Genomic DNA, 17409 nt, shown 5'->3' on the forward strand with positions numbered 1-17409 from the left:
CCAGAGTCTCAGCCAATGGAAGGGTTGAAATTGGAAGGGGACAAGGACAGGTAACCAACAGGCACTCTCGCGCCTACGCCCCGCCCTTCTCCTTTTCACTCCCAATCGTCACGAGACAAACGAAACCCAATCGCAGTGCGGCGCCCGCCGTCCCTGTTCTACCGGGCAACACGGCCCGAACAGCCAATGGCAAAAATTCACCAACAGGAAGTTCCTCCCCGTCGGCTCCCCGAAATAGTGCTGCATCCCGATTGGCTAGCGTACGAGGAAAAGGAAATGGGCGGTGCAGGAACTGCCAATCAGAAGGGCGGCGAGGACAATGCTGCGGGTCTGGGGCGGCTCGGCACAAGTATCGGCGCTCCGGAGGGCTTGTCTCGCTCGGGCGAAGGGCTGCGTGCGAGACCTGGGCCGTTCTCTCCACCCTCTCTCTCCCTTTCTTCCTATTTATGTATGGTTTCGGCTGGTGTTCTTTTGCTCGGTTGGCTGTCAGGGTCGGAATGACCGACACCCACCTTGCAAGCTGCCGTTCCTGCATCCCCCACGAGATTCCTCCCACTCACCCAGGGCAAGGCCTGTGAGCCCACGGAAGTGTCAAGGTCACGACTACAAAAGTTTACTTTGAGAAAAGGGCGCAGAAAAATTTACACACAGCCGAGGCTTTTATTAGGAAAGGAGATGGTCTCTACTTCAGCCCTTTGGAATCCACCTTTACTGCACAGGCCTAAGAGGAGTCCTTCAAAGTTTCATGCAGGGAAACTTCAGCAGGAGGGGTTTGGGAGACTGACAGGGTTAGCTTGCGGGGCCCTGGCCTGTGGTCCTGAGGAAATCTTGCACACTTCTGGCAAGGGATTCTCTCTGTGGGAACATCACCTGCTTCCGACAGGACACCAGGTACAAAGGGCAGGGCCTGAAAGAGAAGGGAGCATGGCAGCAGCAGGGACAGTAGTACTGCATCAAAGTGGTCTCACTAGGAAGTGGGCAACCCCTGTGCTGCACAGAATGCCCAGCTTTCTCCCATGTCCCCATCCTCCCTTGCCACCAGGTCAACTTTTTGATACCCTAGAGTCCCTGCAGAGCCATAGCCTACTGTCCCTCAAGACAAGATATGGGGGCAAGCTCATCAGACACATCAGCTTGAAACAGGCTTTGTAGCTGGAGCTCTTGTGTGTGGTCAGCTGAGATTCCCACACATCCTTCTACGCACCTTCCCTTCCCATCCTGAACAGAGGAGCTCTGGGAGAACTTCTGCCAGTGAGTGGCTGCCTCCTGCTTGCGGTTCAGTTTCCATAAGGCTTGCACCAGGTAGGTGGCAGCAGCTGGGTCACCTGCAAGACACAAAGGAGGATTCAGCCGTTAGCCCAGGAGAAGCAGGTTCCCAGCACTTCTGTGAGTTGTAGGGCATTGCAAAACTCAGAAGCCAGACAAGGAAGGTGAGCAAGGAGAGATGAAGGGAGGAAGATGTCCCAGCTACTTCACAGGGTCTAATTAACCCTGGGGCTGGCAGCCAAGGCAGATGGCATCAGCCCTGGAGCACAGGCAGCTATGCCTCTGTCTGAATGTGGGTTTTGTTCTCCTTGCAGGCAGGTCTGCATCCCAAAAGGGAGAGAGCTGCAGTCAGGCCTTGAACTAGCAGGTTTGACAAAACTCTTGGCAAAACTCACAGCCCTGCAGCACATCAGCATGGCTGGAGCACTGAACAGGGGAAATAACCCCTGAGAGCAGCTCAGCTGCGCTTGGGATATGTATGCCTCCCTGTCCCTTTACCATGGCAGCATCCATACCTAGCCACTGAACTACCAGGCATGAACATGCTTTCAAGGATGAAACAAGACTCCAGCTCCTCTGTTGTGGCAAAGCAGACCCTGTCTGTAAGAGTGCTGGCTTTACCAGGCTGGGGTTTGGGCAGGAAGAGGAAAAATTTTCAGGCTCTCTCAGAGCACAGGTTGTGAGCAGGGTTCTGATATCCTCTTCTTGCTCTGCTTCTCCAAGGAATCATCTCAGGTATTTGACTTTGCTAGTAACTCTACTGTAATTCTTGAAATCTTAAGTGTGGTCTGAAGTATAAGACCTAAAGGAGAGTTTTTATATTAATCTGTTTTGTATTAACATGTTTAGAATAATTGTACATTTACCTATTGTAAATCAATGTATGGAAGCCAGAATAATAGGAACTAAATGAATGTATGGAAACCAGGAAGTTTGAGGGACAGGATGCCCATATATCATGATGTGCTTCTAATTTGTGAATTGAAAGAATCATAGAATTATAGAATCATAGAACGTTAGAGGTTGGAAGGGACCTCCAGAGATCATCAAGTCCAAACCCCTGCCAAAGCAGGATCACCTAGGGTCGTCCACACAGGAATGCTTCCAGGCAAGGATCTTGGACTTTGTATTTAGAAGCTCGAGGCCTGCTTACCCTGCAGGAAGAAAGCTGTCAAACAACAATGTAATGTTTAGATGAAGGTAAATCTGTGGAATGCTTATCTAAAACAATGTATAGACAAAGGGAATCAGGCCAGGGATAGACCAACTTGTTCCTGCAGATGTGAGCAGAACAGGAAAAAACAACCAAAAGAGCATACATGGAGATGAAAAATGCAACTAAGAGGAAGACCCTCCCAAGCCCACTACCAGGAGACACTGTGTGTGGATGGGAGGAGCTGAATGTAAATGAGTAGGAAATAGCATGAGTATGTAGTAGCTAACTGTATATTAACTCTGCAAAACTTGTGTTCAGACACACACATTTGGAGGGGGAAACCTCCCGTGTGTCCAGTGCTTTGTCTAGCACTGGACCTGAATTATTAAAGAATACCTACTGAACAGTCTTAGTTGTTGATTTTTTTCTATTTCTGCCAATGACAGAAAAGCTGCCCAGGACAAATTTGTGGAAATCCCTTCTGTTACTCACCAAAATGAGACTCTTACCTGGAGAGATCTGCAAACTATGCTGGAAATCCAACAAGGCTTCCTTGTGCTTCCCCAGCTCCAGGAATTGCACACCTCGCCCGATGAGAGCGAACAACCTGATCTCCTGGAGCACCTCCACTTCTGGCAGGAGATTCTCTGGCAGACAGACACACACACCTGGAAGCAGCATCCTCCAGGCATTCCCTCCCTCGTCCCATCAGACTGAGCTACATTAGCAGGCAGCTAACAGGCAGCTCCAGTACCCACCACTGCCAAGCACTGCCATGCACAAGTCCCAGCTGTGCAGTGTCCTACCTGTTGGTTCAATGCCAGACCCAGAAAGCCGGACTTGCAAGAGATCACCAAGGCCCCTGCAGGCAGAAGGACAGAGGAGCTCTGGTGCCACTTCTGGGCTGGGAAGCCAGCTGGAAGTTGTCAGCCTCTGCCAGCCACTGCTGCCTGCTGAGGAGGATGCCCCTTCTCCCAGTAAGGCTTTGTCACCTGCTGAATTGTGTTATGGCCTCCTTGTTCTCGCCCAGATTGGCCCATGCCCAGCCCTGCTGCAGGAATCCAGCAGCTCTCCAGGCAAGACAGCGCAAACTCTCCTTCTTTTGGGACAGTCCTGCCTCTGGTGATGGGCACTCAGTCTGCTCCATCATGTCCTCCAGTCGAAGCATCCTTGGGATCAGGTCAGCTGTCCGGCTGATAACCTCCTCGCACATTGTTATGACGTCCTGGTGCCTCCCAGCCTGCTCCAAGGCAGATGCTGCTTCCAGGAATACCTCAGGAATCCTGGGCAAACCCGAGCTACCAGCTAGGGGCACCTGGGGAGCAAAACCAATGGCAGTACTCAGTCACAGAACTGCAGAGCACTCTGTGCTTACTGGGAACCTGGAACTTAGGCCCACTCCCAGACACAGGAGCCTGCTGGAGGCTGCAGAAGCCATGAAGCACTGCTAGCTCAGCAGAGTCAAGGTGGCAAAGCCCTACTCCAAAACCAGGCTGACAGCTGCTCCCCACAGGGAAAGGGAAGCAGTTTGTCCAAAGAGCAGAGGCAAGTGGTCTCTAGTGTAAACCCAACAGCAGACATGCCACATGGCAGAGATTCCAGTTTCCACTTCATTTCCTTCACATCTCAAACTTGACACTGAATTCTGGAGTTCAGGGGTGATGTCTGGGCCCAGGCCTTGGAATGAGGACCCAAACCGCATCTACCAAGTCACCAAGGGAGTGCTTGCACTACAACACCCACCTGCTGCTGCAGTCCCTCCTGAAGCAGGGCCAGAAGATCCAGGTAATGTTCCACTGCATCAGTCACCCTGCAGCAAGGACAGGACATGTGCTGGAAGGAGCAGAGGGACTCCAAGAAGTGCCGGCAGCCAAGTGGAACTTGGATCACCAGCCGACAGGCTCTCCCTCTACCACACTCATTCTGGTTGCCATATTCGTGCTTTGAGCAGACCTACAACAGCAGGACTGACTGGATAGTTACCAGGAGCACAAAAGAAACTGCAGAGCCCAAACAAGCAGCACATTGCAAGCAGACCAGTGGGGCTGTTACCTCCCATCCTGCAGACACCGCTGTGCCAGCAGGTATTTCACTTCAGAGGGGTAGTGATGGCAAAGCAGAGAAGCTAGAACTGGTGTGTGGACAAGAAGCTCCATTTGGATTAGGGAACACTGACTAGAGGAAGCAGCTGCTGGAGTTTTTTTTACCAAAGCCTGTGAAAACAGGAACAGAAAATATGGTGAACACAGTGATGGTCAAGCCCCAAGCAGCTGCAGTCTCTTGCCACTTCTGGCATTTGGGGATACATGCAGATGGGCAGAAATGCTGCACTTCATAAGCACAGCAATACTGTTCTCACTTGCTACAGCCCAGCTGCTTCCAGGAAAAGCAACCAGGATCACACAAGGATAGGCAGACTTCTGATCTCCCAACAGCATCAGAAGATTTGCAAGATCACCCAGATTACCTCAGGTTTGTAGTTCAAGGTGCTCTGAGGTGTCTGGAACACTATCTCCCATTGCAGCCACAGACCTAGTTAGACTGGATCTCATTTGTAACAAGAGAGAGCCCTCCCCATTGCTGTGCTTGTACCTTACAGATTTCAAAGAGTTAGCTCAGTGTCTACTGTTGTGACCTGCTCCTCCCAGACAGACCAAGGTTGCTACTGCTTGTGTGCACTCACTCACAGCTCCAGTCTGCCTCCTCTCCCAGGTCACTAAGAATATGAACTGGGACCCAGAGGTCTTGCCACATCCAACTGCCAGCTGCTGAGCAGGCATTTCAGATCTCACTGAGCTTCTCCTTGCTCACTGCTGCAGGCAGTGGCTGAGTCACTGTAATCTTTGGGAGTCCCTCCAGAGTCAAACAGCCTTCCACAGGGCAGGAGCCTGCTTGAAGGTCTGGGCAGGTTCTGCTGGGCAAAAATCAACTCAGAACTATGGGAAACAGACAAACCTCATAGAGCAGAGCCAGGGCCTGCAGCTCCACATCAGTCTCCCCCAGCTCATGGTACACCGCTGCTGCATGGAACAGGGCAGGAAGGCACTGGAAGTCTACCTGGAGGGCCCGTTTCAGGTGCTGAAGGGCTGTCTGAGGCTTGCCCTAGTTAGATGGAAAGAGGTCCATATTGCAAGGACATCTTGCTGATATCTTTACTGTTCAGTGGAATCCAGATCCATGCTCTGCTTCCCCAGCAATCCCCAATAAGGAAGGGCAGCACTTTAGCCCAAGGCAACCCTCTCTGCAGTGACCCTCAGCCAAAATCCCTGGACAGATTTTGCAGCTGTCCAAGGAGTCTGGGGCACAAGGGCAACTTCTGCTCAAGACCTCACCTTCCTGCAACAGCCTAGGACCACACAAAGACAGTGTGAATGTCAGTCCAAGCCTCCCCACCCTGCTCTAGTTTGCATTTCTCCTCCCTGACCCAGCCATTACCATTCGCTGAGCGCAGCAGCCAAGGCAGGTGTAAATCTGGGCCAGGACCTTCTTGGTGCAAAATCCTTCTGCAGCCTCCTGAAGGAGGGAGAGGGCAGTGGAGAAGTTCCCAGCATCCAGCTCCTGCAGGCCTGGGAGAGATCCAGCATCTCAGCTCTGTGGCTCCCCTTTACTCCCTACCTGGTGTCCAAGCACACATCCCTCTTCTTCCCAGTGCCATAGGGACCTGCCTGATGCCCTCCACACCCAGCAATACACAGCAGGACGGCATCAAGGTTCTAGCTTTGGTTTGATGGTGTTTCGAAAGAACAAGCCACACAATGGAAACATCTAGCAGAAATAATAACAGCTTCCAAGCCCAAAGATGGAGACATCCGCCTTGGCCCAGAACAAGAGCACAGGTAGGTGCTGGGCAGGACCACCTGTGCATTCCTCCATAGTGACAGCAGTATGTATGGGTAAGCAAACGCAGAATGACAGACTTTTTTCAGCACATGTGGGACATCTGCCATCACAGAAACGTGGTGGGATGATTCTCACAATTGGAGTACTGCACTGGGGGGTTGTAAACTCTTTAGGAGAGACAGGCAAGGGAGAAGAGGAGGAGGGGTGGCCCTGTATATTAGGGAATCCTTTGATGCCTCAGAACTTGAGGTTGCAGATGAAAGGATTGAATGCTTATGGGTTAAAATCAGAGGGAGGCTGCACAAAACTGACATCCTGGTTGGAGTCTGTTATAGACCACCCAACCAGGACGAGGAGGCCGATGAGATATTCTATAAGCAGCTGGAAGCTGTCTCAAGATCATCAGACCTTGTCCTTGTGGGGGATTTTAACCTACCAGACATCTGCTGGGAACTTAATTCAGCAGAGAGGAGACAGTCCAGAAGGTTCCTAGAGTGCATGGATGACAACTTCCTGATGCAGCTCTTAGGTGAACATACCAGGGGTAAGGCTCTGCTTGATCTGCTGTTCTCAAATAGAGAAGGGCTGGTGGGAGATGTGATGGTTGGAGGCTGTCTGGGGTGCAGTGACCATGAGATAGTGGAGTTTTCAATATGCAGGGAAATAGGGAGGAGCAGTAACAGAACCCTCACTTTGGACTTTCGGAGGGCAAACTTCAGGTTGTTCAGGCAACTTATTCAGAAAGTTCCCTGGGTAACAGCCCTTAAGAAGAAAGGGATCCAGGATGGATGGACCTACTTCAAACAGGAGCTCTTAAAGGCACAGGAACTGGCAGTTCCCACATGCCGTAAGACGAGCCGGCGGGGAAGACGACCGGCCTGGATGAGCAAGCAGCTCCTGAAGGATTTAAGGGAAAAAAAGAGGGTTTGGAAAGGGGGGGAGGCAACTAGTGATATGTTTAAGGATGTTGCTAGATCATGTAGAAGAAAAATTAGAGAGGCAAAAGCACAGTTAGAAATTAAACTGGCCGCTTCCATGAAGGACAACAAAAAGCATTTTTATAAATATATTAATGCTAAAAAGAGGGGCAAGAGGAGCCTCCACTCTTTATTGGACGTGGAGGGTAACATTGTAACTAAGGATGAGGAGAAGGCTGAGATTCTAAATACCTTCTTTGCCTCCATTTTCAACAGTAAGGCAGGAGGACTTCAGGATAACTGGCCTCCTGAGCTGGTTGATGGGGTCAAGGAGCAGTGTTGTACTCCTGAAATCCATGTGGAATTAATTCGAGACTTGTTGAGTCACTTGGATATTCACAAGTCCATGGGACCTGATGGGATTCATCCTAGGCTGCTGAAAGAGCTGGCAGATGAGCTGGCCAAGCCTCTCTCCATCATTTTCCACCAGTCCTGGCTCACCGGAGAGGTCCCAGAAGACTGGAAACTGGCCAATGTGACACCCATCCACAAGAAGGGACGGACAGAAGAACCTGGGAACTGCAGGCCTGTCAGCCTGACCTCAGTGCCAGGGAAAATCATGGAGCAGATTGTCTTGGGGGCAATCACTGCATACCTGAAGGATGGCCAAGGAATCAGGCCCAGCCAACATGGATTTAGGAAGGGCAGGTCCTGCCTCACCAACCTGATCTCCTTCTATGATCAGGTGACCTGCCTGGTGGACGTAGGAAAGGCTGTGGATGTAGTCTACCTGGACTTCAGCAAGGCCTTTGACACTGTCCCCCACAGCAAACTCCTGGCCAAGCTGTCAGCCTGTGGCTTGGACAGCAGCACTCTGCGCTGGGTTAGGAACTGGCTGGAGGGCCAAGCCCAGAGAGTGGTGGTGAATGGTGCCACATCCAGCTGGCAGCCTGTCACTAGTGGTGTCCCCCAGGGATCAGTGTTGGGCCCCATCCTGTTCAATATCTTTATTGATGATCTGGTTGAGGGGATTGAGTCCATCATCAGTAAATTTGCAGATGACACCAAGCTGGGAGCAGGTGTTGATCTGTTAGAGGGTAGAAGGGCTCTGCAGAGGGACCTTGACAGGCTGGACAGATGGGCAGAGTCCAACAGGATGGCATTCAACAAATCCAAGTGCCAGGTGCTGCACTTCGGCCACAACAACCCCATGCAGAGCTACAGGCTGGGGTCAGAGTGGCTGGAGAGCAGCCAGGCAGAAAGGGACCTGGGGGTACTGGTTGACAGCCGCCTGAACATGAGCCAGCAGTGTGCCCAGGTGGCCAAGAGAGCCAATGGCATCCTGGCCTGCATCAGGAATAGTGTGGCCAGCAGGAGCAGGGAGGTAATTGTACCCCTGTACACAGCACTGGTTAGGCCACACCTTGAGTACTGTGTCCAGTTCTGGGCCCCTCAGTTTAGGAAAGATGTTGAATTGCTGGAGCATGTCCAGAGAAGGACAACGAGGCTGGTGAGAGGCCTTGAGCACAAGCCCTATGAGGAGAGGCTGAGGGAGCTGGGACTGTTTAGCATATTGATCACAAATGGCATTTTCTCTTTTTTTTCCAATCCTTATTTCAGGCTTCCCTTTTGAAACCACTCTGTCATGCCTACATCCCATTCACATCCGCCACATCCCCACTGGAAGTGTTATCACCACCCTAAAAGTTTTTGAGAGATCTGTGGACAGGAGCTCCTGCCCTTCCTCCTTGCATGAATGTCCTGCATCAGCCTGAGCACAACGAGGCATTGCTGGCTGTCCCCAGAGCTGCTGGAGTTAGCAAGACATCAAAAGAAAACCACTAGTCAGAATGCAGCAGTCAGATGAGATCAATCACCTGCTGTGGCACCAGGCTACAAAGATGCACACCAGCTTTGCATGGCTCCTGCAGCACTGAAATCCGACAGGAACAATGCACTTGCAACAAGGCAGGTGCCAGAAGATCAAAGAAACAAAAATCCTCCTAAGTAACCTGCCAGCTTTTTACAAGGTCACTGAAGGACCCAGACACCTACCTATAGCCACAGACAGGCAGAGGAACCCTGTGACAATGCAGAGGAAGATATAGCTGAGTAAAAATGCAGAGAAACTCTTTGGATAGCAAATGGCAAAACTGAGCCCTAGAGGTTCAGCCCAGGCCCTCTTCCAAAGGAACAGCCCTGGAAACCCCAAGGGCTGTTCTTTTGGGGAAGAGAAACAAGGATGAGAGCAGACAGCTGGGGTCCAGAGACAGGGGAGCAGTGGGAAGGTGTGCTGGCATGAGCATGCCCTCCACACAAACCTTGCAGGAATGCTGCTGTGGTGCAGAGCATCTCTTTCAAGTCCTCAGTTCTCTGTATAAGGGGCAGGGAGGTCTCCTCAGCAGGTAGTTGCCATGCCTTGAGCAGGGAGAGGAGTTCATTCTCCCCCTCGCTGCAGTGAGCTCTTCCCAGGTCCTGCAAATCCACAGAGGAGACAAGGCAAGGGAAGCAGGAAACACTGATTACAAGGTAGAGAGAAAGACAGGTCTCATCAAAACCTTCAACAGTGCTCTGTATGCTGGCACCAATGTCCTACCACCTCCTCACTTCAATGCTGACAGTCTCGCTGTAGTGACACCTGCCTGGCCCAGGGTAGCACCTCCCCACCAGGGTGCATCTCGAGGGGATTGAATCAAGGAAGATCTGAGCGCTGTTGGAGGGCATCTGAAACGGTGGGACTCCTCAGCAGCCTCACAATCAACAGGGAAGCTTCCTCTACAGCACACTGCTTGCAGCTTGCTTCCTACAGAAGCTGCAAGACTACATGCTGCCCTGCTTCCAGCCTGCCCAAATCTCCTGATTAGTGCCTTGAGGTCCATGGCCCTAACAGGCAGGAGATATTCTGGGGCTCATTAACACACTCAGGGTCATTAGGCTGTGCTGGGATGTCAGGGAAAGGGTTACTGGGATGACCAGGCAGCACTGATGGTCCCCAAATGCCACACCAACATTTTGCAGAGTGGGGTTTATGACAAACAGTATTTATACCAGCTCTGCCTCCTTTAGCAAACCTGCAGGTATTGATAACTACGTGGATGCTCCAGTGCAAGTAACCAGGAGCTGCACGGCACCCACCCATGCCCGGTTACCTCAGCATGGCTCAGGAGCCGGATGAGGAGGGTGGTGCTACTCAGGCGGCTGGCTGACATCCACCGTGCTGCTTGCAAGGCCCCTAGTCGATGCAGAGGTGCTTGCAGCTCCTCCACAGTTACCTCCTGCAGCACCTTCTGCCACAGCTCCTCAGTGCTAAGACCCTGCCCGCAGTTCCCACAAGCCTCCAGAACTGAAAATAAACAAAAAAAATGCAGCCATGAGACAATAGGTTGCTGCCACATAACAGATACAGTCCCAAGAGGGAAAGAAAGCCTCAAGCAAGCACAAGCTCCTTGTAGCAAGGGAGGGAATGGGGTTAGAGGGAGGGATTGGGGTTATAGGGTCGGCCTGGCCTCAGCAGCATGGAAACCAAGCTCTCAGAAAAGTTAACAGTGACACTCTTAGGAGGCAATACATGGTTGTTGGTCCATGGTACAACTCCAGCTCTGCCCAGTTTTCTGAGGTTACTTGCCTCCTGGCAGACATGTGCCAACACTGCAGATCTCTATCTGGCCTGGAGCCCGTTTTACTGAGTTTAAACTGCAGCCAGTGCACCATAATTACAGAAAACGCTCATTTTTCTACTGTCATTAAAGTTTTCTAGATACTTGGCACCTTATGCCTTGAGAAGTCTCACTTCCATTAAAGCCTCTGGCCCGTCCCTGTAGACTGCAACAGGCAGATGCAGATTGCCATGCTACCTTCTGCCCTTCCTAGCAGAGGTAGGTTTCCTTGCTCACAGCCCTCCCCCAGCTCCAGTCCCTGCACATCTCCAAAGCCCAGAGAATGCTCTCCTCATGCTGAGGACCTCCCATACAGAGAATGATCTCCTTACCCCTGAGGAGCCCCTGGCGTATTCCTTCTGCTTCTCCTTCGACAGCAGAATCAGATGCTCCCACAGTAAAAAGCAGGAAGTTGTAGAGTATGGTAAGCTCCAGAGGCAGGGTGGGGAGAGCAGGTGGCAGCCCTGTCAACCCAACAAAAACATGAAATTGCTAGGAAAAAATCAACAACCATCTACAGTAAGGTGTCATGATCCAGCTTTGTGACAGCAGAAGTGCCAAGTATTTTGTTGTTGTTGTGAGATTTAACAGCTTGGAAATTACAGTACCTAGAGAGACAGCAGGTGTCACTCCTGTAGCTGCCAACACTACTTTAGACATCCATTCCATAGTTATCCAGGTGCGGCAGTCCTCCAGGACCAAGACTTTTCAGCTCTCCCCAAAAGCATCAATAGCCTACCTTCTTCAATGCACATCCACCCTTCTGCACAGATTTCTCATGCTGGTATCTCTCTTCCCTTCCCTCACATCAGGCTTCCTCTAAACCACAGTCATGGCAGAAAGCCTCTTTCCCATCTTCCCATGACAAAGTTTGCCTCACTTTTTACAGAAACCCCAAAGCTTTGCCCACATCCCCCAGCAAGATTTGGCAGAGGTTAGGGCTGGGCCTTAATCCCATTGCAGGCCCAATTCAGATTAGGCCAGCAAGAAACATGTCATCCCATGTCATCCCAGTAAGATGCATCCCAGAGTTCTGAAGAAACTGGCTGATGTCATTGCCAGGCCACTCTCCATAATATTTGCAGGCAGGTGAAGTCCCTGGAGACTGGAAGAGGGGAAACATTGCACCCCTCTATAAAAAGGGTAAAAAAGAGGACACTGGAAACGACCAACTTGTCAGCCTCACCTCTGTGCCTGGGAAGAACATGGAACAGATCCTCCTGGAGCTATACCGAAACACATGGAGGATACAGGAGTTGATTGAAGACAGACAGATGGCTTCATCGAGGACAAGTCCTGCCTGACCAGCCTATTGGCTCTTTATGATGGTGTAACTACATCAGTGGAGAAAGGAAGACCAACAGATGCCATCTGTCTCGACTTCTATTAAAAACCCTTGACATAGTCTCTCAAAACATCCTTCTCTCTAAAACTGGAGAGATAAGGATTTGATGGGTGGACTGTACAGTAAACGAGCAGTTGGTTGGATGATTGCATGCAAAGGGTCAACAGCTCAATGTCCAGACAGAGACAGGTGACAAGTGGAGTCACTCAGAGGTCCATACTGGGACCAGTGCTGTTCAATATCTTCATAATGACACAGACAGTGAGACTGAGTGCACCCTCAGCAAGTCTGCAGATGAAACCAAGCTGAGTGGTGTGGTAGATTACTCTGAAGGGTGGAATGCTATCCAGAGGGACCTGGAAAGGCTGGAGAGGTGGGCTGAAGAGAATCTCATGTGGTTCAATAAGACAAAGTGCACGGTCCTGCACCTAGGTCAGGGCAACCCTAGGTATCAATGCAGGCTGGGGGATGATGAAACTGAGAGCAGCTCTCCAGAAAAAAGGACTTGGGAGGGCTGGTGGATGAGAAGCTGGACATGAGCAAAGAACGTGTCCTTACAGCCCAGAAGGCAAATCACATCCTGGGCTGGGTCACAAGCAGCATGCCCATAGATGGAGAGAGGTGATCCTGCCATTTCACTCTGCTCTGGTGAGACCTCACCTGGAGTACTGCATCCACCTCTGGAGCCCTCAATACAGGAAGGACAGGGACCTGACAGAGCAGGTCCAGAGGAGGGCCACAGAGATGATCAGAAGGCTGAAGCTGGGGTTTTTCAGCCTGGAGAAGGATTCAGCCTTCCAGTACCTGAAGGGAACTTACAGGAAGACTGCAGAGGGACTGTTTACAAAGGGATAGGACAAGGGGCAATGGTTTTAAATTGAAGAAGGGTGGATTTAGATTGGATGTTAGGAACAAGTTCTTTACCATGAGGGTGGTGGAACACTGGAACAGTGTTCCCAGGGAGGTAGCTGAGGCCCCATCCCTGGAGATATTCAAGGTCAGGTTCAACAAGGCTCTGAGCAACCTGATCTAGTGGAAGATGTCCCTGTTCACTGCAGGGGGGTTGGAATAGATGATTTTTGGAGGTCTTTTCCAACCTGAACCATTCTGTGATTCACAAGTTTGTTTCCAGCACTGGGATACTGGAGCTGGGAGCTCAGTAAATATCAGTGCCCAAGAACCAGCAATTCCACACCCCTGTGTTTTGGGTCTCAGACAAGAGTGGGAGCAAGACTTATAACAGACTTGAAGAGGGATGGGGTTGCAGCTGGGTTTACACCAGTGGGGCAGTGTTCTAGTATTAATGAAGACCAGAAGGCCTCCCACCCCACCAGGGCAGAATTGGCATGCTCTGCTCACTCCCTGCAACGCTTGTGCACCAACGCACGCAGCAGGGGGAACAAACAGGAGGAGTTAGAAATCCATGTGTGGCCAAGGGGTTATGAGCTGGTGGCAGTTACAGAGACATGGTGGGACAGCTCACATGACTGGAATGTGGTCACGGATGGCTGTGTTCTTTTTGGGAAAGACAGGTCAATAAAGTGAGGTAGTGGAGTTGCTCTTTACATGAGAGATCAACAGGAATGTATTGAGATGAGGTGTGAGTTGAGAGTTTGTGGGTGCAAATTAAGGGGCAGGCCAGCATGAATGACACTGTTGTGGGTGTTTATTACAGACCACCTGATCAGGATGAGGAAGCTGATGAGGCCTTCTACAAGCAGCTGACAGCAGCCTCACAATCATAGGCCCTGGTTCTTATGAGTGATTTTAACTACCCAGATAAATGCAGGAAGGCCTACTCAGCCAGCCAGCCACAGTCCAGGAAGTTCCTCCAGTGCTTTGATGACAACTTCTTGATGCAAATGGTGGATGAGCCAACTAGGAGGGGAGTGCTGCTGGATCTTATACTCACTAACAAGGAGGGGTCTGGTTGAAGCAGTGAAGGTTGAGGGCCGCCTTGGCTGTAGTGATCATGAGATGGTGGAGTTCAGGATCTTGTGTGGTAGGAACAGAATATCAAGCAGGATCACAACTCTGGACTTCATCAGGGTCCACTTCAGCCTTTCCAAGCAATTGCTAAGGGAACTCTCATGGGACAGGGAAATAGAAAGTAAAAGGGCCCAAGATAGTTGAATAACATTCAAGGACCACTTCTTCCAAGCTCAGGATCAGAGCATCCAACAGGTAGGAAATCAAGAAAGGGAGACAGAAGACCCACATGGTTAAACAGGGAACTCCTGGGCAAACTCAAGTGGAAGAAGAGTCTACAGATCATGGAAGGAGGGCCTGGCCACTTGGGAAGAATATAAGACTGTTGTCAGAGGATGTAGGGAGGCAACTAAGAAAGCTAAGACCTCCTTGAAATTTAACCTTGCAAGAGAGGTCAAGGACAGCAGAAAGGGCTTCTTTAAATATACTGCAGACAAAAATAATGCTGGAGGGAATGTAGGCCCACTGCTGAGTGAGGTGAGTGCCCTGGTGACAGAGGACACAAAGAAGATGGAGTTACTAAATGCCTTTTTTATCTCTGTCCATACTGCTGGAGACTGTCCTCAGGAGTCCCAGACCCCTGAGGCCCCAGAGGAAGACAGGATAAGGGAGGAGTTTGTCTTGGTTGATAAGGGCTTGTTTAGGGATCAGTTAAGCAACCTGAACATCCATAAATCCATGGGTCCTGATGGAATACACCCATGGGTGCTGAGGGAGCTGGCAGAAGTCATTGCTAGGCCACTCTCCATCATCTTTGGTAAGTCTTGGAGAACAGGAGAGGTGCCTGACAACTGGAGGAAGGCAAATGTCACTCCAGTCTTCAAAAAGGCTAAGGAGGACCCAGGTAACTACAGACTGGTCAGTTTCTGGCAAGGAGATGGCGTACTTATCCTCAGCAGTGTCCTTAGGCATATCAAGGACAAGAGGATCATTAGGAGCAGTCAGCATGGTTCTACCAAGGGGAAGTCACGTTTGACCAACCTGATAGCCTTTTATAAAGACATAACCAGGTGGATAGATGACGGTAGAGCAGTGGATGTGGTTTATTGTGACTTCAGTAAAGCATATGACACTGTCTGCCACAGCATCCTCACAGCTAAACTGAGGCAGTGTGATCTGGATGATCAGGTAGTGAGGTGGGTGTGAACTGGTTGAAGAAGTCAGAGAGCTGTGGTCAATGGGACAGAGTCTAGTTGGAGGCCTGTATCTAGTGGAGTCCCTCAGGGGTTAGTACTGGGACTGGTAATGTTCAATATATTGATTGATGCCCTGAATGAGAGAACAGAGAGCACTGTCAGCAAGTTTGCTGATGACACCAAACTGGGTGGAGTGGCTGACACACCAGAGGGTTGTGCTGCCATTCAGCAGGACCTGGACAGGCTGGAGAGTTGGGCAGGGAGAAATTTAATGAAATACAACAAGGGCACAAGTGTAGAGTCTCACACCTGGAAAAGGACAACCTCATTTACCAATATAGGCTGGGGGCTGATCCGCTGGAGAACAGCTCTGGGGAAAAGGCCCTGGGAGTCCTGCTGGACAAGAGGATGACCGCAAGCCAACAATGTGCTTTTGTGGCTAAGAAGGCCAACAGCAGCCTGGGGTGTATTAGAAGGTGTGGTCAGTAGGTCAACAGAGGTTCTCCTCTCCCTCTACTCTGCCCTGGTGAGGCCACATACGGAATAGGGTCCCATTCGATGTTCGAGGACAGAGAGCTGCTTGAAAGAATCCAGCACAGGGCCACAAACACGGTTAACACAGTGGAAATTCTCCCTTGTGAGGAAAGGCTGAGGGAGCTGAGCCTCCTTAGCTTGGAAGAGACTGAGGGGTGACCTCATTGATGTTAATAAATACAGGAAGGGCAAGTGACAGGATGGAGCCAGACTCTTCTCAGTGATGTCCAGAGATAGGACAAGGGGCAATGGGTGCAAGATGAAGCATAGTAGGTTCCATGTGAACATAAGGAAAAACTTTTTCACTGTGAGGGTGACAGAACACTGGAACAGTCTGTGCAGAGAAGCTGCGTTCTCTCCTCTCTCTGGAGACATTCAAAACCCACATGGATGCCTATCTAGGTGACCCGTTCTAGGTCGTCCTGCTCTAGCAGGGGAGTTGGACTAGATGATCTTTCGAGGTCCCTTCTAACCCCTAACATTCTGTGATTCTGTGAAGGTACAGCATGGGCGGGGTGGCCTGGGCTGCCACTCACCCCGCATCCTCAGGAGGAGCTCGCCGAAGCCGTCTCGCTGCTGTCGCACTTCCTGCGCCGCAACTTCGCCGTGGCCCGAGCACCGCGCTGCCTGCAAGGCAAATAGTCACCCACTGGCTTGGCCCCCAGCGGCGCCATTCCCAAGGCAACCGTAACGGACAGAGTATGGCCGCGGACAGGACAGCTCAGGAAACGGAGAGAAGTGGAGAGAAGCGAGGAAGAACGAGGGAGGAAATGAGGAGACCCATCGCACCCGCCAGCGGCCGGCCAAGGCCCGGTTCTCGGCAGCCCAGGCTTGCAGGCAGCCCGGCTCCGAATGCTCCCCGCGGCGCCGCTTCATAGCTGCGGCCGCCGCATAGCTGCCCCGCGCGCTTCTCCTCTCCCGCCGATTGGCCGGCGCCCGCAGAGCCGGTGCTGCCATTGGTGAGCGAGACACAGAAGCGACGGCCGTCAAAACAGCCAATCGTGGCGAGAATGGGCGGAACTACCAGCCACACGGCCAGAAAGATGGTGGCCAGCGAAGACCAAACCTCAGCGCTAAGCGAAGCCACCGTTCCTGCTGAGGGCACTGGAATGGGGACCCATGGCGGTCTCACCGAGGGGGGTCCAGCCATTCGGGGACCCACCCACCCAGGGGCCGCACCCCGCACCAGCGGCGCGAAAGAGGAGACGAGCACCACCTGTCATGGCTCTCACCGTTTTATATGTAGACAACTGTTTCGCGGACGCCCGAATCCCCGTGGCACCCGAGGACAGCAAATCATCTCCTCCACCCCCGATTCATTAATTAATCGCTAAGGAAGCGAGTCCTCCCCGCCAAGGCGAGGTGGCGCGGCGGTAGGTCAGCACGGCACTGCCCACAAGGATGGCAGGAGCTCGAAGGGGAAGCTGTCAGTCAGCTACAAGTGTTGCCAACTTGGCTCTCGCGGGGCGGGGAAGTTGGAAGAAAGAAAGGCTCTACTTGGTAGCAGAGACTCAAGGACCGCCTCCACCTCCGCGGTGCAGCTGCTGAATGGAAGCAAAAGCATTAACAG

General features: G+C 51.6%; 1 protein-coding gene across 1 annotated transcript; it reads right to left on the bottom strand.

Moving 5' to 3' along the window:
* Positions 1 to 663: 663 nt before the first annotated feature.
* FANCG (FA complementation group G) lies at positions 664 to 16715 on the bottom strand. Its single transcript, XM_054398335.1, has 14 exons — positions 16629 to 16715; positions 16376 to 16466; positions 11168 to 11299; positions 10329 to 10522; positions 9501 to 9654; positions 5858 to 5988; positions 5378 to 5524; positions 4475 to 4635; positions 4166 to 4232; positions 3415 to 3737; positions 3229 to 3284; positions 2932 to 3069; positions 1205 to 1325; positions 664 to 907 (listed from the first exon to the last, which is right to left on the bottom strand). Exons 1-14 carry the CDS (start codon positions 16713 to 16715, stop codon positions 790 to 792), a joined length of 1920 nt encoding a protein of 639 aa, XP_054254310.1. The 3' UTR covers positions 664 to 789.
* Positions 16716 to 17409: the final 694 nt, after the last annotated feature.

The sequence above is a fragment of the Indicator indicator genome (genome assembly GCF_027791375.1).
Source record: "Indicator indicator isolate 239-I01 chromosome Z unlocalized genomic scaffold, UM_Iind_1.1 iindZ_random_scaffold_45, whole genome shotgun sequence".
Taxonomy (NCBI): domain Eukaryota; kingdom Metazoa; phylum Chordata; class Aves; order Piciformes; family Indicatoridae; genus Indicator; species Indicator indicator.